At 36.3% G+C, this 24,581-nt stretch overlaps 1 protein-coding gene across 2 annotated transcripts; it reads right to left on the reverse strand.

The window, feature by feature from the left end:
- Positions 1 to 79: 79 nt before the first annotated feature.
- LOC136327158 (uncharacterized) lies at positions 80 to 22,183 on the reverse strand. Of its 2 annotated transcripts, XM_066264068.1 has the most exons (7): positions 21,961 to 22,183; positions 20,629 to 20,730; positions 12,261 to 12,359; positions 10,857 to 11,069; positions 7,809 to 7,915; positions 3,234 to 3,342; positions 2,246 to 2,374 (listed from the first exon to the last, which is right to left on the reverse strand). In XM_066264068.1, coding segments are annotated over exons 1-7 (726 nt in total). In that variant the 5' UTR covers positions 22,055 to 22,183; the 3' UTR covers positions 2,246 to 2,372. The 2 variants fall into 2 exon arrangements, with proteins under 2 accessions (XP_066120174.1, XP_066120165.1); XM_066264077.1 differs by lacking the exon at positions 3,234 to 3,342 and having other exon boundaries at positions 80 to 2,374.
- Between the last annotated feature and the right edge of the window lie 2,398 nt (positions 22,184 to 24,581).

Below are 24,581 nucleotides of genomic sequence, written 5' to 3' on the forward strand. Positions count from 1 at the left end.
ATACCCAGTTCAGATGAGCAATACCAAAGTTCAATGGTTTGAGCTAGTAAGAAGAGGGGAATGTGATATTTTAGGGCAAGAGGTGCAGGCCACCAGCCATGAAAACTGAGTACATCCAGTACATGGCTGGAGGCAAAAGATAAACAACTATTAGAAATGTAGCAATATTTTCCACTGAACTCTGTGTACCCAACATCCAGGAAGCCCTACCCTAGAGACTTAGCCAAGAATAAGGTAAGCTAATCGCATCTCTTCTGCCCTTGTAAATGCTGCTTGCTTACTCAACCTAGATAGCCGCCCTATAAAAAGGAGCCATTTTAGAGGCTCGGGACTGCAGTGCTTCCTTGCGTGGGGTTACTTGCAGTCCTTGCGCAGGTTTGCAATAAAACTTACAAAATTCACTTTAGGTTTGCTGTGGTCTGTCTCCTGGGATGTAACAGTAATGAATGTGGGAAACAAAGCTACCAACACTTGGGATATCTGCAAAGATTCTAAAAGAAGTAGGTTTCAATTAAAAGCAAAATGGTAAAGGAGATTTTCAGTGAGTATTTGCATTTATAAAGATTTTGGTGGTGAGTAACAATGGTTTTAAGAAGGCAGAAAATCTAGACCTTTAGATGTTGACAGGGTTTTTGAGAGTCAGAATAGATGTTAAGAGCCTTATATGTACACATTGCAAACTCTAAGGCAACCACTACAAAATTTTAAAAAGAAGTGTGATAGTCTAAGAAAGGAGAAAAATGCAAGTATATGAAATCCTCAAAATGACCAGAGAAGATAGAAAACAAACAAAAAAAAAATTAACTACTTCAAAGAGTAGAAAAAAAAGATACAATCATAGAAGAAATTAATCCAACTTTATCAAAAGAAACCTGGACTAGCTATATTAATTTCATACAAAGCAGACTTTAGAACAAGAAAAATTATAAGGGATAAAAAGCGGTATTACATAATGATAAAATGGTCAATTCTATAAGAAGATATAACAGTTGAAATGTGTCTGTACAGTACTTAGTAACATGACATATTATGAGAGGTAAAAACTGGTAGAACTAAAGAGAAATAACTTACAGCCCTAAAGGTGAAATGGTGAAATGGGTATCTTGTTATTCATAACAAGCCCAGCCCCTTTCAACCATGACTGCTTGACTGAGTGAATAAGATGACTTTGGAAATCCCCTAAAGGGGTGGGGGCTGGTTGCCAGTAACTATAGCAAGCGGACATTTAGACCATAAATACTGAAAGTTTGTGAGGAATATTTGAGAGTTTTGGTTTGGGTGAGGTGACTCTCTGCTAACTTAAAAAGTCTCTTAAGACCTTTGAGACATTTACTCCCACAGTGGCCAAGGCGATTTGGTCGGTAGTGATGTTTAAACCAAGGAGAGGTCTCAAGTGTGATAATCCTTAGAGCAGCTCAGTTGACCTGCTAACTGGCAACTCTGTTCATAGGAACGTGCACCAACAACAGGATACTTTTATGTTGCTAGCAACAGGAGACTTCTGTTTTGTGCTGGCAGCTCCAAGTTACCTCTTGGTAGGTCACTGACTCTCCCAAGTGAGCCTACCCCTTGAATAAAAAGGCACACCTCATATTAAAATTTATGCTTTATTCCTCTCATTTCCCCTTGCCCAGAACAATAGTGTGATTAATCTGTCACTGGTTTGGAGTATGTTATTTCTTTATTTGGCTTATTAAGAAATACTATCCTGTATGCTTTGGCTTATAAAATTATTATAATTCTCACAGTGAGCTTGTGCTAAATAAATTGTTGGCAAAGACAAAATCACTCTCTGGATCCTGATTTTGCTGTCTCCACAAAACAAACCAGTAAAGGCATACTGATTTTTTTTAAGGTCTTTAGTGAAAATAACAAAGGATAAAATGTGAAAAGCTGACCTCAACATAGGAGTGTGACCATTTGCATAAAAAGATGTTCAATCTGTTGAGTAAACTGGACCACACAAGAAGTTGTACCACTGTTCATGGCACTCTGAAAAAACAAAATAAGCCACTTTAATTCTCAATGTTTTGAATATTTCACATTATAATGTACTAAGTAGTATTAATTTCACTGCAACAGAGTTTCTAATGTTTTGAGAAAAAACACTGAAGGTCACAAAACAATCAAAATCTTCCCTTTGGTTCTGAGATTGCTTTGCATAATTTCAGTTTACATGGTGATTTTTATGTCCTGTAATATTCTAATAAGCTATCAATTCTCAATTACCTAAGATTAAAAATGTGCCATATCTATACTACTTTGTTCTCACAAATATCTAAATATTGGAGTCTTTAGATTTTCTAGTTATTTCATTTTCATTGACTGCTGCATACTTCACTGTTGCATCACTTGAAACGTAAGGGTGCCACTCCTGTAACAAAAATAAATAAATAAATAAACATGAATTGTATTCTTTATCTTTAAAAAGAGACTATTACTTCCTAAATCCAATCTGTATATTCAAAATTTATTATTCTTTCCTTGTTAGATTAGTTTAGTTTAAAAAGTGATAAAAAATGGTGATTCCTTATACTACTGTAAGAATTCACAAGAGCCCTCAGCTGTCTAGGACCCCAAGCTACCTCTTCGCCTTCCATTCTCAATTTCATCAATTTCATTCACTAAGTAATCTTGGCTTGCCTAAGGTATTTCTAATTTATGTCCAGTGTGTTCATGTAATAATTGTCAACAATGCCTCCTTTTACTCTAAAAAGTGTTCTGGTTTGGACATTAAATCATATGGTTACCCTGATTATAACTCTCTAAAAATACTTGCATAATCGTTCTTTAATAAAATATGTAAGCTCATATTTTTACTTAAGCAACATATAAAGTAGCAGAAACAAAGCAGTTTCCTGCCTCCAAGGGGACAGTTTATTTTATATTGCACAGAGTACTACCCTTAACTGTGATTTGATTTTGCATTTGCACTTTCCATTTATTAGTGTCCTAGAAAAGCAAGGAACAGTAGTACAAAAGCAAAGTCAGGGAAGTATAGCAAAACTTCTCAATTTCTGCCTCCCATGCTATTAATTCCAAGGGACTCCTATCTAGATTTTTTTTTTCCTAAAAAATAATTGCTTGAGGTATGGACAAATGCTCCCAGAATTTCTTGCCTTCTTTTTATTCACTTTTGATTATAAATGGAGGATGACTGTCAGGGAAACATATTCAAAATTAGCAAACCAGACCTTCCTTTATTACAAGATAGAAGGGACAGATTAACTCACAGGTCAAAAGGCAAGATTCTGAAACATTCGCTGCTGTCTTATTTGTCTTAATGAGTGTACAATTCAGATCCATCCAGAAGACAGGTGATGGAAGACATGTAAAGAACAACTATATACAAAAGAAACATCAGTTATTGCTCCTTTGTACCACTGGGAGTTAAAGCAAATCCAACAGACCATATTCATGTCATCAAAATTGCACTCAACAATCTTACTTCTTTCTTGGTTTCTTGTCCCCTTTCCCTCAGTGGAATTTTAAAACCTTTATTTTCAGGTTTCCTACCTAACACCATCACTACACTCTTCACATTCAGCAGATGATAGGCAAACCCAGAAAGTATCAAATTAAATAAGTTCCCAGTCCCCCAAATACCACCATATCTACATCTATAAGTATTCTAATTTTCTTTTCTGTGTTCACTGTGGAATGGGTTCACATTCATTCAAGACTAGCCTTTCTAGTGAGAACCTCAACTCTTTTCCAACTTACTACAGTACTTGTCTTTGATTCTTTTATTCTTTCCCTCTCCATTGGGACCTACCTGAAGTTAATAATGCCCTAAAACTATCCTGGTTTCATGACTTTTCTTTAGTGATATAAGAGGTTACTTCTATTAATTCAAAGATTCTAAAGAGAAAATCTGAAACTTAAGCTTTATTTTATTGCTTCTTCCTCACTCAGATTTTAAACCATCTCTAACTATTTTCTTTGACCATTGTATTTTTCATTTTTGATATAAGAAATATCATACTTGCATTAAAACAGCCATTTGCATGATTCTTGATTTATTGTTTTTGATTCACCTTAGATAAAAAGTTCTGTAAGGCCTGACTTGTGGTGGCGCAGTGGATAAAGTGTCGACCTGGAAATGCTGAGGTCGCCGGTTCGAAACCCTGGGCTTGCCTGGTCAAGGCACATATGGGCGTTGATGCTTCCAGCTCCTCCCCCCCTTCTCTCTCTCTGTCTCTCCCTCTACTCTCTAAAATGAATAAATAAAAAATTTAAAAAAAATTAAAAAAAAAGTTCTGTAAGATGTAGAATGGCAAGGCTTACTGTTACATCCAACTTCTTTAGTCTATGTTGATGAACTTAATAAGCACAAGAAATATTTGTTTGAAAAATAATAAAATGTTATCAATATTTAACCAACATTACTTCATTTATAATACTCTTACTAGAGTTATCTTTTAAGTGTTAAATAACACTTTATTTTAGACATTTCTTGGGCTTCAAAAATAGGCAGACTAAGATTTGAGCCTGCATTCTGGTGCATTCTGGGGCTTATTACTCATGTGACCATAAGAAATTAGTTTTTATGAACTTCAATTTTCTGATCTGAAATTTAGGGATAATGATATATCATAGATTGTTTTAAGGTAAAATAAAACACTAGATAGAATGGTCTTTTCCAGCATATGGCTCATTATAGGCATATAATATTTATCAACACTTGTGCGTTATTTCACCTTTTTGAGGTATTTTCACTGTTAGTTATATCATTTTTGAAACTCCTCTTTTTTTATCAGCTCTCATTGAAGCATGCCTCTTTTTTCTCCCTGTTTCTTTAATTATTTATTTTTGAACACGTGCTAGTTTTCCTATTTTCTTTCCCCATTTATAATGTGGATTTCTCAATCTCCCACTTCATTTTGAATGTTGTCACCCAGTCTATTGATTTTTAAATTAACCAAAACTCTTCCTTAACAGACTTAAATTCCCCTTGATGATGTGGATTGATACTTTTCCTTCATCTGGTATTCCCAATGAAAAGAACATGATAATCATAGATGAATGTTTGATAAGTAATTAATGTTTAGTAAAATTATGGGTGAATAATTTTTTTAATTCTTCATTACAGTTATTTCCCATTCACTTCCAAGGTCAGTTGCATTTTATGTTCATGTGGTTCTCACAAGTACCATAAATCGGACACTCAGTATTAAAGTTTATATTCAATATCAGTTCCAAACATAAAAATACTACACATATACCTGATAATTTTTTTCTTGTGCATAAATTCAAGATAGAAGGCCTTAGCCAGTTGGCTCAGCAGTACAGTGTTGACATTGATGTGTGAATTTCCCAGGTTTGATTCCTGGTCAGGGCACACAGAAGAGGCGGCCATCTGCTTCACTACCCCTTCCCTTCCCCCATTGCCCTTCTCTCTCTCTCTATCTCTTTCTTTCCCTTCTGCAGATATGGCTTAGTTAGAGCAAGTTAGCCTCAGGGTGCTGAGAATGACTCCATGGCCTCCTCTCAGGTGCAAAAATAGCTCAGTCACCGAACAACAGAACAATGGCCTCAGATGGGCAGAGCAGTGCCCCATAGGGGGCTTGCCAGGTGAATCCCAGTCAGGACACATTTGGGAGTCTGTGTTTCTGCCTCCCCACTTCTCACTTAAGAAAATAAATAAATAAATAAATAATTCAAGATAGAAAACAAAATTATCATAGTCTACCCCAGGGGTCCCCAAACTACGGCCCATGGCCGCATGCATTCCCCTGAGGCCATTTATCCCGCCGCACTTCCTGAAGGGGCACCTCTTTCATTGGTGGTCAGTGAGAGGAGTACTGTATGTGGTAGTGCTGCAAAGCACTGCGTCACTCACGTACAGTACTATTTCCGATGACGCGGACAAATGCGTCACGGCTCCAGAAGCACGTCATATCACTTTATATGGCTAGCAGTGACAAATATGGAACTGAACACTGACCATCTCATTTGCCAAAAGCAGGCCCATAGTTCCCATTGAAATACTGGTCAGTTTGTTGATTTAAATTTACTTGTTCTTTATTTTAAATATTGTATTTGTTCCTATTTTGTTTTATTACTTTAAGATATGTGCAGTGTGCATAGGGATTTATTTGTTCAGTTTTTTTTATAGTCTGGCCCTCCAACGGTCTGAGGGACAGTGAACTGGCCCCCTGTGTAAAAAGTTTGGAGACCCCTGGTCTACCCTATCTTCTTTCTTTCATTCTTTATACCTAATTAAGTTTAGCCTAAAACAAATATTTCTTAATTTTTCTTAATTTCTTAACTATTTCTTAATTTTTTTCCTTTGAGATGTTACTCTCTTTAATTAAGTAAATTATCAAAAGAATACATTGAAATAATAAAAAGTCATCCCTTTGACATTCTAAGTACTCCTTTTTCTTATAGAAAAAAAGAACACAATTTAAAAAAATCAAGTTATTGAAGAAATCTATTACTTCAGCCAGGCTTAAAGTGTACTCAGTATCACAAATGACTATACAATAATGAATGGCACATTTTTTTTTACCTCAAGCAGCTAAAAGTCTAGCAGAACAGATACATTTATAGCCATTGACTAAAATATAATACTGTGGGACTATGCAAGAGAAAGCCACTAAATGAGCTTAATGTGATGGAAATAACATTTCCAAAGAAGCAATGGAGTTGAAACTTGTAAATTGAGTTGGATTAATCAAGTTCAAAAGGGAAAAAATAATTCAGATAATGAAATCACAAAGGGCAAAAACCAAAGAGACAAGTTAATGCTGATAACAAAATCTGTTGAATTAGTGCATGCTATTATATTACTGCCTAGTAAACAAAGAAATTGTGCTGGATAGTAAGGGTTTTAGCATTTTATAGTTAAGAATTTAACATTTTTTCTACACTCAAATATTAATAACAACAGTAAAATAATCATGAGCATTGTAGTAACTTTAAGCTGTTTTTTTTTTTCATTTTTCTGAAGCTGGAAACAGGGAGAGACAGTCAGACAGACTCCCGCATGCGCCCGACCGGGATCCACCCGGCATGCCCACCATGGGGCGACGCTCTGCCCACCAGGGGGCGATGCTCTGCCCATCCTGGGCGTCGCCATGTTGCGACCAGAGCCACTCTAGTGCCTGAGGCAGAGGCCACAGAGCCATCCCCAGCGCCCGGGCCATCTTTGCTCCAGTGGAGCCTTAGCTGCAGGAGGGGAAGAGAGAGACAGAGAGGAAAACGCGGCGGAGGGGTGGAGAAGCAAATGGGCGCTTCTCCTGTGTGCCCTGGCCGGGAATCAAACCCGGGTCCTCCGCATGCTAGGCCGACGCTCTACCGCTGAGCCAATCGGCCAGGGCTGTATTTGAACTTTAATAGCACTAAGTAGTGTAACATGTGAACCAAAAGTTATATGAGTTATAAGATTGCACCAAATGGATTATTGTCAAAACTATAATTTTTCATCAATGTACAACTCTAAAGGGGAGGAAAATCTTATGATTTAGTCTGCATCAATGGTTCATTAAAATATGCCTCACAAGGAATACTTCTTGCTCTCAGCAATCACAGGGAACAAGAAATAACAAAGAAATATATTTCCATAACTTATCTGTTATGATATGTCTCATGAACTGGTAACTAATAATTGTATATCCTTGTTATTTGAACCTGTGACATAGGATTTTTTCAACAACTTCACTCAGAGAGAGGGGGCACACATAAAAGGCATAAAGGCCATGTATTAGGAATGGCCAAGGATTAATGTCACTAAAATTCTTCTTACCTGTACCTTAATAATACTAAGAAATTTCTATGGATATGGCACAAATTATAACACAGACCTGAGTTCTATTCCCATTTTTCTCATGGTCATATCTCAGGTAGAAGCAATCCTTTCTGCTCTTTATATACTGTATCCATGACTTTGAGAATGAGCAACATTCAAGCTCTGAAAAACAAATGAGGAAAGTCTTTGATATTGATATAAAGATATGCACAGTGTGGATGCACAGACATACATATGTATATATCAGAATTTCTAAATACCTGCATTATCTATTGAAATGATTAACAAAGGTTATATGTTGAAGGATATGATTGCTCCAAATATGAGAGAAGGAAAAGAATGTACCTGAAATGAAGTAAGATTTGACTCTGAAACAATTTGAGATAGAATAAATTGTACATCCAGAGGAAGAAAAGCACTCGGTGGAAACCTCAGTATGTTTGGGTTGCTGCAGCAGGACTCTGGTCCATCTCTGTTCTGCTCAACTTCCTATAGAAAACTCATCACCTCAGTTTCCAGTGGTATTTCTATTGTACAAGAGCTTGCTTTAAATAATCCAAAGTTTTTCCATTGATTTTAGGTTAAAACTCAAACATGCAGAAAACTTTACATTTTCAAGGTCTCTTCCCAAGTGCTTGGAAATTTTTTTTAAGAAAAGAAAATAAGAAAGAAAAGACTGAAGAATGGAAGAAGATAAATCAGTGAGAGAGTATAGGATTTTCAGCAGGGGAAAAGACATGGTTCCTCTCCCATGAAACTGAATAAACTGTTTAGCAAAGCCTAGGTTTCTACTATGACTATTAGTGCCACACTTTATAACTCTTTATAACTGGTTTCATTGGAAAAGGTGTCTGTTCTACATCCCACCCTGGTCTTCTACTCTTAAAATAAATCCAGATATATTTCTCACTTCCAAAGAGATCTAATGGTAAACCTATCCTATTTTAATAGCAGTAGAGTTAATCCAAACCAGTCAACTCTTTCCTTCTTCCTTTTTTTTTTTTTTTTTGTATCTTTCTGAAGCTGGAAATGGGGAGGCAGTCAGACAGACTCCCGCATGCGCCCAGCGGGATCCACCCGGCATAACCACCAGGGGGCGATGCTCTGCCCATCCGGGGCATTGCTCTGTTGTGACCAGAGCCACTCCAGCACCTGAGGCAAAGGTCATGGAGCCATCCCCAACGCCCGGGCCATCTTTGCTCCAATGGAGCCTTGGCTGTGGGAGGGGAAGAGAGGGACAGAGAAGAAGGAGAGGGGGAGGGGTGGAGAAGCAGATAGGTGCTTCTCCTGTGTGCCCTAGCTGGGAATCGAACCCGGGACTTCCGCACGGCAGGCCGACACTTTACCACTGAGCCAACCAGCCAGGGCCTTCCTTTTTTTTTTTTTTTTAAAGTGAGAGAAGGGGAGATAGAGAGACAAACTCCTGCATGTGCCCAGACTGGGATCTACCTGGTAACCCCACTTAGGGGATGATGCTTGAATAACCAAGCTATTCTCAGTGCCTGAGGCCAATGCTCGGACCAATCAAGCCACTGGCTGCAGGAGCAGAAGAAAGAGAGAAGGGGTAGATGGAGGGGGAGAGAAGCAGATGGTTGCTTCTCATGTGTGTCTTCACCAGGGATCGAACCCAGGATGTTTGCATACCAGACAGACATTCTATCCCGTGAGCAAATTGGCCAGGTCCCCCTTTTTAAAATATGAACAGAGAAGCAAAAATTAGAAGGTATAGCGCACCAGCACATGAAAGAGAATTCCCATGATAAAAGAAAAAGAATTAAAAATCTGTTTATTTTCCACCCCTCCAAAAAAAATTTAGACAGAAGAGTTATATTTTAAGACTCTTTTAATTAATATACTTAGATGATTTCAAAAGTAAGAACAGGATCCTACAAAAAACAGCTCTCAAGAATCACATAAACTTTTATTAGGTTAAAAAATATGATAGTCTATCCTGACCTGTGGTGGCGCAGTGGATAAAGTGTCGACCTGGAAATGCTGAGGTTGCCAGTTTGAAACCCTGGGCTTGCCTGGTCAAGGCACATTTGGAGTTGATTCTTCCAGCTCCTCTCTCTCTCTCTCTCTCTGTCTCTGTCTCTGTCTCTCTCTCTCTCTCCCTCTCTCTCTCCTCTCTAAAATGAATAAATAAAATTAAAAAAAAAAAAGTTATAACTTTAAAAAAAAAATGATAGTCTAAATAATAAATAGAAAGATTGAAAAATAAATTTAGAAAATTTCCCAAAGTCTAACATCAAAAAAAGAAAGAGAAAATACAAAAAACAAACAAACAAACAAACAAACATGACAATCTGTGACTCAACATTTGAAGCAGAGACTTCATGAGAAGAACAGAGAAAATGAAGTAAAAAATAAAAATAAAAAAAATAGAAAACTGATTTGTAATAGCACATATTTCCCTTAAATTTGAAAGACTTAAACTTTTAGATTGAGAAGACTTACAGAGTACACAGCACAGCAAATAAATGTTTAGAAAACACTCACACCCAGAATATCTTAAAATTTCAGCTCCCCAAAATTAGTATTTTAAAAGCTAAAGTCAGGTCATTTTTATGGAATGAAAAGCACACTGGAAACAGATTTCTTAACAACACTGTTTTCTAGAGAAGTTGAAGCAACCTTTTTAATATTTTGAAAAAACTTATTTTTAGCCTTCAAATTTTTACCCAGCCAAAATAAAGACCTTCTCCGACATGCAAGTATACAGCTTGCAAGCTATATACAAGCTAATACATGCAAGTATTAGCTGGGCATATATATCTTATATAGCCAGCTAAAGTGCACTAAAATGAGAGTGTAAATAAATGGGAGTGTAAAGGGAAGAAAACAAGAAAGGATAAAAGAAAACTGAATCTAACCAGAGAGAGAGAGAGAAAGAAATATGTTGATAAAAGTAACCGTTAAACAGTATATAAAGAAACTATGTCAAGAAAGTATTTTTATAGAATTTATAAATGGTTACTATATTCTCATTTTTTTAATTTCAGAAATATTTCATGATTTTGAACCCAGTGAAAAGGCTGGGGAAAATTAAAGAACCCTGAGTTATTAATGAGACTACATGAAACAGATAGATGATTTTACTCACCATTTTTCTTCTGCTGTAAGTCTTCATAGCATTTTGAGATAGAGTTGTTCAACTCTTTTAATTTGTTTTCAAACATAGCTTTGAGAGCAGTGTGCTCACTTGAAACATTTCTATACATATTCATGTATAATGTTATATTATTTTCCAACTGTTCTGTTATGCTTTGTGGACTGTCATACGCTGTTTTGTTGCTGAAGAAGAGTTTCTGGTGATCTATAATTCATGGGAGAGGTTAATCAGACCTTCACACAAAGTCTTTCAATAAATTATATTAATATTATAATAGCTAATCATTTAACAATTTAATGGAAAACTTATTAAAATCATAGCTACACATGTAGAATACCACACTTACATACTTTTAAGATTAGAATTAATTGAAATAAAATGATTTATGCCACTCAATGAACACTGGTTTTTTGTTTAAGGAAATGCTCAAATAAGTTTAAATGCAAAGCAGAAAAGATCCATATAAAGCAGAGATCTCAAAATAAAAGACGGTTTATTGGTATTTAGTTTATAAAAAATGCAAATCACACTTTTGATGCTAGGAGGCATCAGAATATATAGCAGAGCCTATGTATTGTGAATTTGAATTTCTTGAAAAGATATAATCATAATTTAAGGATGGAGAACAGGTAAACACCAGCATTAGAATTAAAGGAAAAAATTTGAAAGACAAGAATCAAGTCTCTAGGAACTTCAGAAAATCTAGAAGCTTCCTAATTTATTTGTTTTGTGTATTACAACATAATCTAGCTTTTCTTGGTAGACTGATGTTTACCTGGCAGCCCTGCAAATTAATACAATTTTTAATTTTTAATGTAAGTTTTATGAGGATTAACATTAAAATAGATAAAAATTAGCAAGAATGGACATTTAAGAAATGTTAGCAACTATTATAATAATCATCCCCTTTTTTCCTTAGGATACTTTTATATTTACTATTGTAGGAGGAAAAAAAGAGGAAGAGAGCATTTCCCACTTTTAATTCTTGAAAAAACAATTAATGGATATTTAAAGAAACAAATTATTGCAGGGGTTGGGAAAGTATTCAAGGAAGAGAAGAAAATATGATCAGTATAACAAAGATAGAAACATGAAAGACAGGCAATGAGATATTAAAACCATAAAGTGTAAAATAGAATTATAGATGTATGATCAAATATTCTCCACTGATCACTTACTAACCACACAGAATTTAAAAAATACTTTGGATACTCTGACCCTAGAAATTGAGGAAAAATGTAACTATAGGATATGATTGGGGTAAAGATTAAATAAGAGTGCGTGTGAAGACCTTGAGAAAACCTTAGTACTCAAAATGTTAAATGATACGTTATCAGAGTAATGCAGTGTGTCTAATAAACCACAAGACAGCCTCACGGAAAAGTGGAAACTTACTCGTTAAGATCAGGGTTCCCAGTCCAGCCAGCACTACCAAATTCAGCATCAGCAAAATGAAAGCAACAGGGCCCCATACTTTGAATGGACCAGAATGTCCTATTAGGAAGCACAAATTCAGGAAAATGACATGAAGAACACACTTTATGTTTCTTCTTCTTTCTCTAACTTTTCCACCCCTGCCATTAAGACATGAACTCTATTTTGTTTTTTTGTAATGGAAAAAAAAGTTTGCAAAGTCAAGCAGTCCTTGTCTATGTTTAGTCTCTACATTCACATCTACCCCTAAAAACAATTTTACACAAGTGCAATTATATGACATATTCTGGGTATTTTTATGAACCCTGTCTAGTTTATATTTTGGCACTGTTTTCTTCCCTTCTTACTTTCCTAATCTTGCTTTCATTGGTCTACTTTCTCATGTCCATACAATCAGTGTTGACTAATTGCTAGGTATTTTTCTTTACTTTTCTATACTAGTATTGAAATATACTATTTAATTCCATTTCCAACTCATTCTCTCATGACTGATCTTTGCAAGTGTTCTCTTTAATACAGTGTGTCCATAAAGTCATGGTGCACTTTTGACCGGTCACAGGAAAGCAACAAAAGATGATAGAAATGTGAAATCTGCACCAAATAAAAGGAAAACTCTCCCAGTTTCATACCTATTCAGTGCAGTTCGATGTGGGCTCATGCACAGATTTTTCAGGGCTCCTTAGGTAGCTATACCGTATAGCCTCTACAGACTCATCACTGACTGATGACCTACCAGAAGGGGGTTTCTCCACCAAACTACCAGTTTCCTTCAACTGCTTATTCCACCGAGTAATGTTATTCCTATGTGGTGGTGCTTCGTTATAAACGCGCTGATATTCACGTTGCACTTTGGTCATGGATTCGAATTTAGCGAGCCACAGAACACACTGAACTTTCCTCTGTACCGTCCACATCTCAACTGGCATGGACATGGGCTGCTCCTCTGTATACAGGGTGTTACGTCATTATCTGCACATGCTGCCACATTATCCTACAGAAACTGGGAGGGTTTCCTTTTATTTGGTGCAGATATCACATTTCTATCGTCTTTTGTTGCTTTCCTGTGACCGGTCAAAAGTGCACCATGACTTTACAGACACACTATATATTACTAGGAAATCATCTATTTCCTTTAGACTTTCAAATTTATTTCTACAAAGTTACATAGACTATTCTCATACATATTTATTTTCCTCCAGTTTATGGCTATGTTTCAAAACTTATTCTTAATATCTGATAATTTTGCTTTCATCATTTTCTTTTAATTTGGCTATTGGGTTCCTTTCTTTTTTTTTTTTTTTTTTTTTTTTTTTTAATAAATTTTTATTAATGGTAATGGGATGACATTAATAAATCAGGGTACATATATTCAAAGAAAACATGTCTAGGTTATTTTGTCATCAAATTATGTTGCAAACCACTCGCCCAAAGTCAGATTGTCCTCCGTCACCCTCTATCTAGTTCTCTGTGCCCCTCCCCCTCCCCCTAACTCTCCCTCCCTCCCTCCCATGTCCTCCCTCCCCCCCCCACCCTTGGTAACCACCACACTCTTGTCCATGTCTCTTAGTCTCATTTTTATGTTCCACCAATGTATGGAATCATGTAGTTCTTGTTTTTTTCTGATTTGCTTATTTCACTCCTTATAATGTTATCAAGATCCCACCATTTTGCTGTAAATGATCTGATGTCATCATTTCTTATGGCTGAGTAGTATTCCATAGTGTATATGTGCCACATCTTCTTTATCCAGTCTTCTATTGAAGGGCTTTTTGGTTGTTTCCATGTCTTGGCCACTGTGAACAGTGCTGCAATGAACATGGGGCTACATGTGTCTTCACGTATCAATGTTTCTGAGGTTTTGGGGTATATACCCAGTAGAGGGATTGCTGGGTCATAAGGTAGTTCTATTTGCAGTTTTTTGAGGAACCACCATACTTTCCTCCATAATGGTTGTACTACTTTACAGTCCCACCAACAGTGAATGAGGGTTCCTTTTTCTCCACAGCCTTTCCAACATTTGCTATTACCCGTCTTGTTGATAATAGCTAATCTAACAGGGGTGAGGTGGTATCTCATTGTAGTTTTGATTTGCATTTCTCTAATAACTAATGAAGCTGAGCATCTTTTCATATATCTGTTGGCCATTTGTATCTCTTCCTGGGAGAAGTGTCTGTTCATGTCCTCTTCCCATTTTTTTATTGGATTGCTTGTTTGTTTGTTGTTGAGTTTTATGAGTTCTTTGTAAATTTTGGATATTAGGCCCTTATCTGAGCTGTCGTTTGAAAATATCAGTTCCCATATAGTTGGCTGTCTGTTTATTTTGATATCAGTTTCTCTTGCTGAGCAAAAACTTTTAATTCTGATGTAGTCCCATTCATTTATCTTTGCCTTCACTTCTCTTGCCATTGGAGTCAAGTTCATAAAATGTTCTTTAAAACCCAGGTCCATGATTTTAGTACCTATGTCTTCTTCTATGTACTTTATTGTTTCAGGTCTTATATTTAGGTCTTTGATCCATTTTGAATTAATTTTAGTACACGGGGACAGGCTGTAGTCGAGTTTCATTCTTTTGCATGTGGCTTTCCAGTTTTCTATTGGGTTCCTTTCAATGAGACCAGTCTTCAGGTAAAATTTTGCTTTCAAAAACTTTATATTTTTAATTTTAGCTTTTAAATTCATTGACTTTCCATTAATTTTATTTTTATTAACATTTGTATTGTTTGGCTATTTTTCTTCTTTGATAATGAAAGATTTGGGGTTATAAATCTTTCTCTTTAATAACTTTTGCTATTCTCAAAAAAAATTTTTCTTTTGCATTACATTTTAAATATGTAGATTCATTTGTTTTCTTCTTTATGATAAAAATATTATTGGGAATATATTTTTCCCAAATATTTAAGATTATTTGGTTATCCTAATATTATTATTTCTAATTTTATTGTATTATAATCACAAAGATAAAGGTCTATTAATTTTTGTAAATTACTATTTGATAGGTTTTTAAAAATGAATTACCAACTCTGCTCTAAAGATACACTATCTTAAGTATTTTCAATCATATAAAATATGTGTATTTATAGCAATTAAATATATTAATTTAATTACTGAAATATTTCATATATGTTAGATTTTTTTGTTAGGTATTTTATCATAACACAAGTAGTAAATCAAAACTGTGAGTTAAATTTATTTCCAATAAAATCTCTTTGAATCTCTTAATAATTTTTGCATTTTTGGTGCATATATGTTTATGGTTTTTAAATTTACTTCATCAACTATATATTTGATCATTACTTAACACAGTTTTTTCCTGATTTAATTGAGACAATATTTATTTATATTTGATTTTTTTCCTTAGTAATTTAGCAGTTTTATTTACATGTTTTTCTTTTTACTAGGTCTTATTAGCCTCTTAGTAGCTTTTAGCTAAATCTTTTATGTTATGAAATAAGACACCAACCTTACTCCATCCACCCAAGTGCTCTAGTAATTCAGTGTTTGAGTTACAATAATATAATACCAATATATAATTATCAATCCCACTGTCCAAGTTGAACTTTTATAATATCTTTATTTCTTCTCCTTTTCTCTCTCTGACCCTAGGTTTTAATGTGAGAATTTAGTAAAATTTTTTTAGACTATTATAGATTTTTGTCTTGCAATATATTTATCTTATTGCAAAAATAATGTAACACTTATTTTTTAAATTTTATTGTAATCACCCCATCATCAGCTATTATTTTTTTACTTGACTCTAAAGTTTCTCTTGTTTTGAGACCTTATTAATTCCTTTGTATCTAGAAATTTTCTCAAGTATTTTTCTCAGGTATGGTGTATGATGTGTTTTTATTTTGCTAGCATGAATGAACTATATCTTTTCTGAATTTGTTTTGAATAAATGGAAGTTATTTTTTCTCCATATTTACTCAGTATTAGAGAATATTTGATTGTCCTTTAATTATTTCCATACTTATATTTGTTCTTTATAGAATCTTATTATTTACATATTAGATCACTTTTGTTTTATTATTGAAGTCCATCATGATTTTTATACCTATTTATTTTTGAATCATTTCTTCTGTATAATTTTCCATGACATTCTGTTGGGCCTTAATGATTTTTACCTTTTCTTTTAACTCATCTACTTAAATAATTACAGTGAAAGTCAATTTATTTCAATTTAAATATCTGTGAGGCCATAATTTAATATCTTTTTTTTTTTTTTTTTTCTGAAGCTGGAAATGGGGAGAGACAGACAGACTCCTGCATGCGCCCGACCGGGATCCACCCGGCACACCCACTAGGGGGTGACGCTCTGCCCACCAGGGGGTGATGCTCTGCCCACCAGGGGGTGATGCTCTGCCCCTCCGGGGTGTCGCTCTGCTGCGACCAGAGCCACTCCAGTGCCTGGGGCAGAGGCCAAGGAGCCATCCCCAGCGCCCGGGTCATCTTTGCTCCAATGGAGCCTCGCTGCAGGAGGGGAAGGGAGAGACAGAGAGGAAGGAGAGGGGTAGGGGTGGAGAAGCAGATGGGCGCCGCTCCTGTGTGCCCTGGCCGGAAATCAAACCCAGGACTTCTGCATGCCAGGCTGATGCTCTACCACTGAGCCAACCGGTCAGGGCCATAATTTAATATCATAAATGATGTTATTATGTTGGTTGTTTACTTTAGTTATTTTTCTCTTCCAGGGACTGTTTGGGGTCTTTGGCTTTTTGTTTTCTCCTCTGGCTTTGGAGGCTCTTAAAATCAGTAGCTATTTTTACCTGTTTTGTCTTAGTTTTATTTACTCTTGTGTTTGCGATCAAGCTTTGGAGTACTTTGAGAAGCATCAAAACTATGTGTGATGGAAAACACACATGCATGGTTCTTTCACTATGTGTCAGTGGCATACCAGATGACAATCTGTTAATTCTACATCTCATTAAAAAGGACACTTGGTTCAAAGTTTTCTCAGATGCAAAGTCTAACACACTCTATGATTTAGAATTATAGAGGACCTGTTTTGCATGCCTGTTTAGTTTGTATACCAATCCTCTAAGGCCAGAAAGACAAACAAGTCTTCCAGAGATAATACGAAAAGTTTGGCACCACCTTTTCTCTATTGAGTTCAATAATATCGAGACACTAGGCCCTTGTGATAAATCACAGAGTCTTGAATCTTCCCTTCAACTTTCTATTCTGTGAATTCCTTAACTAGCACAGAAGTGAACAAATCCATCACCCCTTCTCCTCATTGGAACCTCATAAGAGTTTTAGACCTTTAATGCCCCGCCTATACTAGCTCCATTTAGGAGAGGTATTTGATAAGAAATGAAAAAAAAGAAAGGCAGAACTCAAAGTGCATTTGGGTTGACTGAAATGTTGATTAAAACTCCAAGAAAATATAGAAAGTGGTTTGTAAAAGCATATAGGGACGTCAGAGAGATGGCGCCATGAGGAGCATGACCAAAAAAGCATATAGTATTTATGGCCCAGGTGGGCAGAGCATCACCCTCTGGTGGGCATGCCGGGTGGTCCCGGTCTGGTGCATGCAGGAGTCTGTCTCTTTGCCTCTTGCTTCTCACTTCAGAAAAATATACACAACCCCCTCACCCCCCAAAAACAAAACACACACACACAAAAAAACACAGAAAACATATATTTATAATAAGAAGAAAAAAGAATAACAAAGAAATGGAATTCTGGAAGGTAGATAACAGACACAAAAGGCACTAATAACTTCATGGACCCTTAGAAACTGAACTGAAGTCAGCATGGAGGAAACAAAAGCAAGTCGATTCTAATTTAAGAACCCCCCAAAGCTCCAAGAATTGGTGGTATCTGGTAATTTCCACGTGGAGGTATAAGTGACTTGAAAACTAAAAATGTACCTAAAAATCGAAGGAAAATACAGGTAGACCTTCTCTCACCCCATACCCCCCCCAAAAAAAAGTGAGTTACCCTCTCTTATCTATTCTCATAAGATTGCCCAAGGTAGTATATTGGATGATATGTCTCCAGAGCAAATAACTGGCCCAAGGAGGGGGGAATTTCACAAATATTGATAATTAAGTTATTCAGTGAATTGTCCTAGTCCATGAAGGCTACAATTTAATAAGCCCATCTCATATACAAGGGGGGTCTCAAAAAATTGACTTGATATCACACTCTTAAAATGAGTACAGGCAACCAGAGATCACCAGATAGCTGAAGAAAGCTATAACATGAAGGACTGAAGAAAAAAAATAAACACAGAAAAGAAGAATTTAGAAGAAACAGAGATAAAACAATCAGAAAACTTCAGAAGTTCTGTAATTACACTGATGGAAGTGTAAATGTGGAAACCATTTTGACAGTTTCTAATAAACATACCCCAATCCAACTTAGAATTCTACTCCTAGGTAGATATTTATAGAATAAAATTTCTAAAAGTGTCTATACAAAAACTTGCACATCAAAGCAGCTTTATTTATACTAGCCTCAAACTGAAAACAACTAAAATATCCATCTATAGGTGAATGGATAAATATTGTGGTGTACTCATTCATTGAACTTATTACTCAGTGTAAAGCCAGTGGCCAGGGCCGCTATCACGGCAGCCCGGCCCATGCAGGTTCGCATTGGATTCGGACAGTCGGTAAAGAAACAATGGAGCCAAAAACTGATGGGCCATCTTCTTTAATTCTAGCTTGCACCCAGTGGGCAAGTAAAAAACACACACTGGGCTCCAAAACCCACTCATATTCAGTGCTCACAAAGCTACTGACTTATCCGAGTTTCCTAGAATCAAAGGTTTCTAGCTCACCAGACTTATTCACCTCTGTTCCCCATCTCCTTCCTTCTCCCTACAGAAACTCTGCACAAACTGGCTTCTCACTCAACACTCCGCCATCTTGGCTGCTTCTCCTGGTCTCCACGTGGCTTTTCTCTGCTCTCTGCTCTCTCCTCTGCTAATCTCAGGAACCAAGAGAGCAAGCTCCTGTCCTGCCCCCATTTTATAGTGTAGAAATCCAGACTTTTAATCCAATATATAAAATAGGGAGATCTCTAATACAAAGCCACTTATCTGGGGCATAATAGGATTGTACCACCCCACATCAAAAAGGGTGGGAAAGGCTTAATCCCAAAACCAAGCCCCAGGCTACAAGGATTCTGCCTGCCCACAGCCAGCCCCCAACACACATTAATATCACCTGGGCAACAGCCTCCACGTGGGCAGCACCATCTTTTTTTTTTTTTTTTAATTTTTATTTATTTATTTATTTATTCACTTTAGAGGAGAGAGAGAAAGAGAGAGAGAGAGAGAGAAGGGGGGAGGAGCAGGAAGCATCAACTCCCATATGTGCCGTGACCAGGCAAGCCCAGGGTTTCGAACCGGCGACCTCAGCATTTCCAGGTCGACACTTTATCCACTGCACCACCACAGGTCAGGCAGCACCATCTTTAACAAAGTGAGCATAATACATTTTATCTGCCCAACACTCAGCAATGACAAGGAATTAACTACTGATCCACACAACCTAGATAAATCTCATAAAACAGTATGTTTAATGAAAGAAGTCAGTCATGAAGAGTATATGTTATTTGAATCTATTTATTGATATATAAAATTCTAGACCAAGCCAAACAGTCCAAGATTATAGAAAGAAGGTTAGTGGTTATCTGCAGCTAAGGTTGGTGGTGCTGATGGTGAGAATAACTCAGAAGGCACACAACTTATTTTTTGAGGATGACTGATATATTCTAAATTTTAATTTTGGAGGTATATGTATATATTTGTTAAATATAATGAATTATCATTTAACATTTAAATTGAGAATATTATTTTGTATTTAAATCATACTTCAATAAGATTGACTTAAAAATACAATTTTTAAAAACCATCCGAGAAGTAAAATTTTTCATACACACATAAGATAGAATGTTATAAAAGAAGCCTTTAGACAACAAGAATTTGTTGAACCAAAATGATACTAGGAACACATTTATTTGATAAAAAAATTAAAAGGCGATTCAAGAAAATCATCCATGAAATGTAACAAAAGGGTAAATTATTTTAAAAACTAGAAAGAAATTTAGTCAATGAGGTTTAAAATTACGAAAATAGAAAAATTCAGAAAAGGATATAAAAACCTTTTTCGAGGTAGATGGAGAAAATAATAAAAAAGAGATAGTTTCTTATAACTAAAGGACAAATTAGTCACCTTCAATATATCCTCCTTTCTAATTTTTCAAAAAATTTTTATCTTTTATTTTTAAAAGTACCCTCTAGTTTTATGTTCTAACATCTCCCACATTTTTTTCATTTTCTTCCTGACTCAGTGGCTCTGTTTATTAGAATAGATCTTACCTCTCACGGCTCTGCTCTCCGCCGCCTTGGCTGTGCTCTCAACTCTCCTTGGTCCATGCTCCACTGTACCATCCAGCTCCAATTCTGGCGCTTCCTGATTATCTTTTCAGGGGTAAAAAGTGAAGGTGTTTTTAAAAAATCATTGTTTTCTCCAGTCTTCTTTTTACTTTCTAACTATTCATATATTCCTGACTTGATTCTGATGATAGAGGTTTCTTTTTAATAAGACAAACTCTTGCGACCCTTTTCAAAAATAAAATCTGAGCCAATTACCCAGAAGTATGTAAAATAATAAAATTCTTATAAAAGAATATTAATAACAATTGTTAATTTTGGGGAAATATGTGACAACATAAATCTCTTCTTCAGTTCTATAAGCTCCTGAAGTCAGTTATTTATGATATTGATTGGGTGGTGACGATGTAATACTATGCCCTAAATACATTCAGCAACTTCATAAAACATCATAGAGAGGATGACTCTATTAGGGAAATTTGTCTCTAAAACATAATATATTAACCTGATGCCTAAAATTCTATAATCAAATTTGCTTATATGGAATGGGGTAAGTTAATTAAAAATTACACATATTTATAGAAGATATAATTATATTATATTAAGATCAAAAGGACTTAAAAACAAACATACAAAAGTATTAAAATATGTAAACAGCAAATTATAAATAACAAAAACAGTCTCAGGAATGCACAAGAAACCATGTATCCTATTGCAATGGAGACATTTTAGTAAATTTGATTTTGATGTTTTCAAAAATCATCTTACTGTTTCATTATTACTCCAGCTTCCTAGGAATTAAACTGCCAAATAAAAGACTGCAATTATGTGACCCAGAATTATATTTTGTTGAAATAAGAAACCTTCAGTCTTAATCCTTCTCAGAAATAAATAAATGTTTATGACATCACTGAGCAGGGTCCTATGAATCTTGTAGCATATGTCTATTTTATATCTTTTAGCAATTAAATAAAGAGCCTGGAGAGTTATTCTCATGCTATTACTGTTTTTCATTCTCCTAATAGTTTACAATCTCTGAAAAATATAAGAAATGGTATTTTGGTGACACTAGAGATCTGGATTTCCAGAAGCTTAGACCACAGGTTTTGTTGTTGTTGTTTTACACACTATAATGATCTTACAAATGAAATAAAATAGATAAAACTAGACTCTGGAATAGCAATTTTACTATGAACTAGCACTCCATAATCTAATCTTAAAAGAGTCTAATAGCTTTGAGTCGAAGACAGGACCACCTGCCAGTATAGTTGACTAATCTCTTCTCTGGTCTGTCTGTTCCTGCATAGAACATCTTACCTGTTCTCTTGAGACTGTGGCTCTCCTGGATTTTCTTTGACTTGGAAAGATTTGGAAATTTGAGAGTAGCATAAGCCACTTCCTCAGGCATCATTGAAGAAATGAAGCACAATGCAGTCGCTCTGCTTGCTGTGCTATCTGAAGTTCACAGAAGCTGCTGTTGTTGGACGATCAGTGCACGCTGGGACGAAGTTGAGTAAACTACCTTGTAGAATCCAAGCAAAAAAATAGGTGTCAAAAACAGAACTGTTCCACTAACAATTTCAGAACTGCATTATTCTTACTTCTGCTCATGTCTTATCTGTCTTTTTTTAACTTCCTCCTGTAAAACTACAAATTTAAGAAACGGTCTTAAGAGAAAAATATGGATTTTAAGCAAAAAAAAAATTTTTTTTTTGTAATTTGTGGAAAAAACTATAGGGATCTCAAGACTCGAGACCACCCTGAGAAAATGTAAATACATGTATATTTATCTCTGCATAGACAAAGTTGTTAATCACATTGTGCTTGTGTAAACCGTGTTATAATCGCGTGCAGTACCAGAAACCACAGGTGAGTTAGGTTTCAACAACATTTTTCCTTCCTATTTTTCTGGATTGAAAAAAATCCTGAGAAGTTAAAATCATAATATTAATGGACAAGAAAAAATCAAGAAATAATTAGTACTAAAAAAGAGGAGGAAAAATAGGAGGCTATTATGAATTATGGTAATTAGATATTCCTCCCCACCAACATACACACAAAGCAGCCAGTGAAGAGAAAGGAAATGTATTTTAAAGTGGCAGTTCTTAGAGTGTACTCATCAGGTTAGTATCTGAATTCTAATTACTTGCATTCTGAGAGGAAGGTAGGCTATGTATTAATATTTATATTAACCTATTTTTAAAGATTGCAGACTTGAGATGGGGAGACCAAGTGCCTTGCTCAAAAGCCTGCTCCCTGGGCCCTGTCCGGTTGGCTCAGTGGTAGAGCGTCGGCCTGGCGTGCAGGAGTCCCGGGTTCGATTCCCGGCCAGGGCACACAGGAGAAGCGCCCAGCTGCTTCTCCACCCCTCCCCCTCTCCTTCCTCTCTGTCTCTCTCTTCCCCTCCCGCAGCCAAGGCTCCATTGGAGCAAGGTTTGCCCAGGCACTGAGGATGGCTCTGTGGCCTCTGCCTCAGGCGCTAGAATGGCTCTGATTGTGGCAGAGCGACGCCCCAGATGGGCAGAGCATCGCCCCCTGGTGGGCATGCCGGGTGGATGCTGGTGGGGCGCATGCGGAAGTCTGTCTGACTGCCTCCCAGTTTCCAACTTCAGAAAAATACAAAAAAAAAAAAAAAAAAAAAGAGCATGCTCCCTGTGTCCTGAATATCGAGCATAGTGACAACCATGTGATACATGTTTAATCGCTATCTGTAAATAGATAAATTATTAATTCATTCATAAAGAATCACAGTATTGCTCAGTGAAAATCAACTATTAAATATTCTTATTGTAAAACACCTGTATTGGCCCTGGCCGGTTGGCTCAGCGGTAGAGCGTCGGCCTAGCGTGCGGAGGACCCGGGTTCGATTCCTGGCCAGGGCACACAGGAGAAGCGCCCATTTGCTTCTCCACCCCTCCGCTGCGCTTTCCTCTCTGTCTCTCTCTTCCCCTCCCGCAGCCAAGGCTCCATTGGAGCAAAGGTGGCCCGGGCGCTGGGGATGGCTCTGTGGCCTCTGCCTCAGGCGCTAGAGTGGCTCTGGTCGCAACATGGCGACGCCCAGGATGGGCAGAGCATCGCCCCTGGTGGGCGTGCCGGGTGGATCCCGGTCGGGCGCATGCGGGAGTCTGTCTGACTGTCTCTCCCTGTTTCCAGCTTCAGAAAAATGAAAAAAAAAAACACACAAACAAACAAACAAACAAAAAAACACCTGTATTGACTTTTAAGAAAGATTGGGCATTATGCAATTAGGCAGACAGAGCCACCTCCCACAGAATTAAAAACAAAACAAACTATAACGAGTAAATTTAAGAAAGATTGTGTTAGGAAAATTGACACAAGGAAAAAAACATTACCTTATACCTGAGAGTTTGAAACATATTTTAAAAACAGAACACATATAGCCAGTAAGGAATACTCATAAGTCATTGCAATCAAGTACAAATACAGTTAGCGTTTCCTTATGACAGAGGGAGAAACTGTATTCTGACTGGGGGCTGGTGATGGAGTCAGAGACAAGAGGAGGAAATACGTGGGTAACATGAACTTTAGTATATACTTTCTTTGCTTTTAAGTAAATTAAGGAAGTTTCTAGGCCTCACTTTATTTTTAAAAAATGAAATGGATTGACCTGAAGTTTTTAACCTATTTTTCTAAAGTTATATGATGCTCAGCTTCACATCATATAAATGTTTCTTTGCGCTCTTAAAATATGATTTCTTTTGAGCCAGTAATTTGACTGTTTGGACTTGACACAAAGATAGGGAAAGGACTAGGCACCTGCATCGTCACCTCATTGCTATTTTTAAGAGTGACAAATGATAAAAGAGATAAATATTAAACAAAAGGAAAATTGAAATTCTAGACTTATTTAGATAAAGAAATCAGAAGGCAAGTTGATTGTCATTTCTCTCTTAACAGAAAATATTGTGCTTATGATG

The sequence above is a fragment of the Saccopteryx bilineata genome, chromosome 1 (assembly GCF_036850765.1).
Source record: "Saccopteryx bilineata isolate mSacBil1 chromosome 1, mSacBil1_pri_phased_curated, whole genome shotgun sequence".
Taxonomy (NCBI): Eukaryota; Metazoa; Chordata; class Mammalia; order Chiroptera; family Emballonuridae; genus Saccopteryx; species Saccopteryx bilineata.

Bases quoted from the DNA above. Each gene is read 5' to 3' on its own strand.
- LOC136327158 (XM_066264068.1), bottom strand. From the start codon at position 22,054: ATGATGCCTGAGGAAGTGGCTTATGCTACTCTCAAATTTCCAAATCTT. The intron at 12,360-20,628 runs GTAAGATCTATT...GCTTCCTAATAG, and splicing joins GGAGAGCAGAGCCGTGAGAG to GACATTCTGGTCCATTCAAA. The intron at 3,343-7,808 runs GTCTGTGTTATA...TTTTGTATATAG, and splicing joins AAAATGGGAATAGAACTCAG to TTGTTCTTTACATGTCTTCC.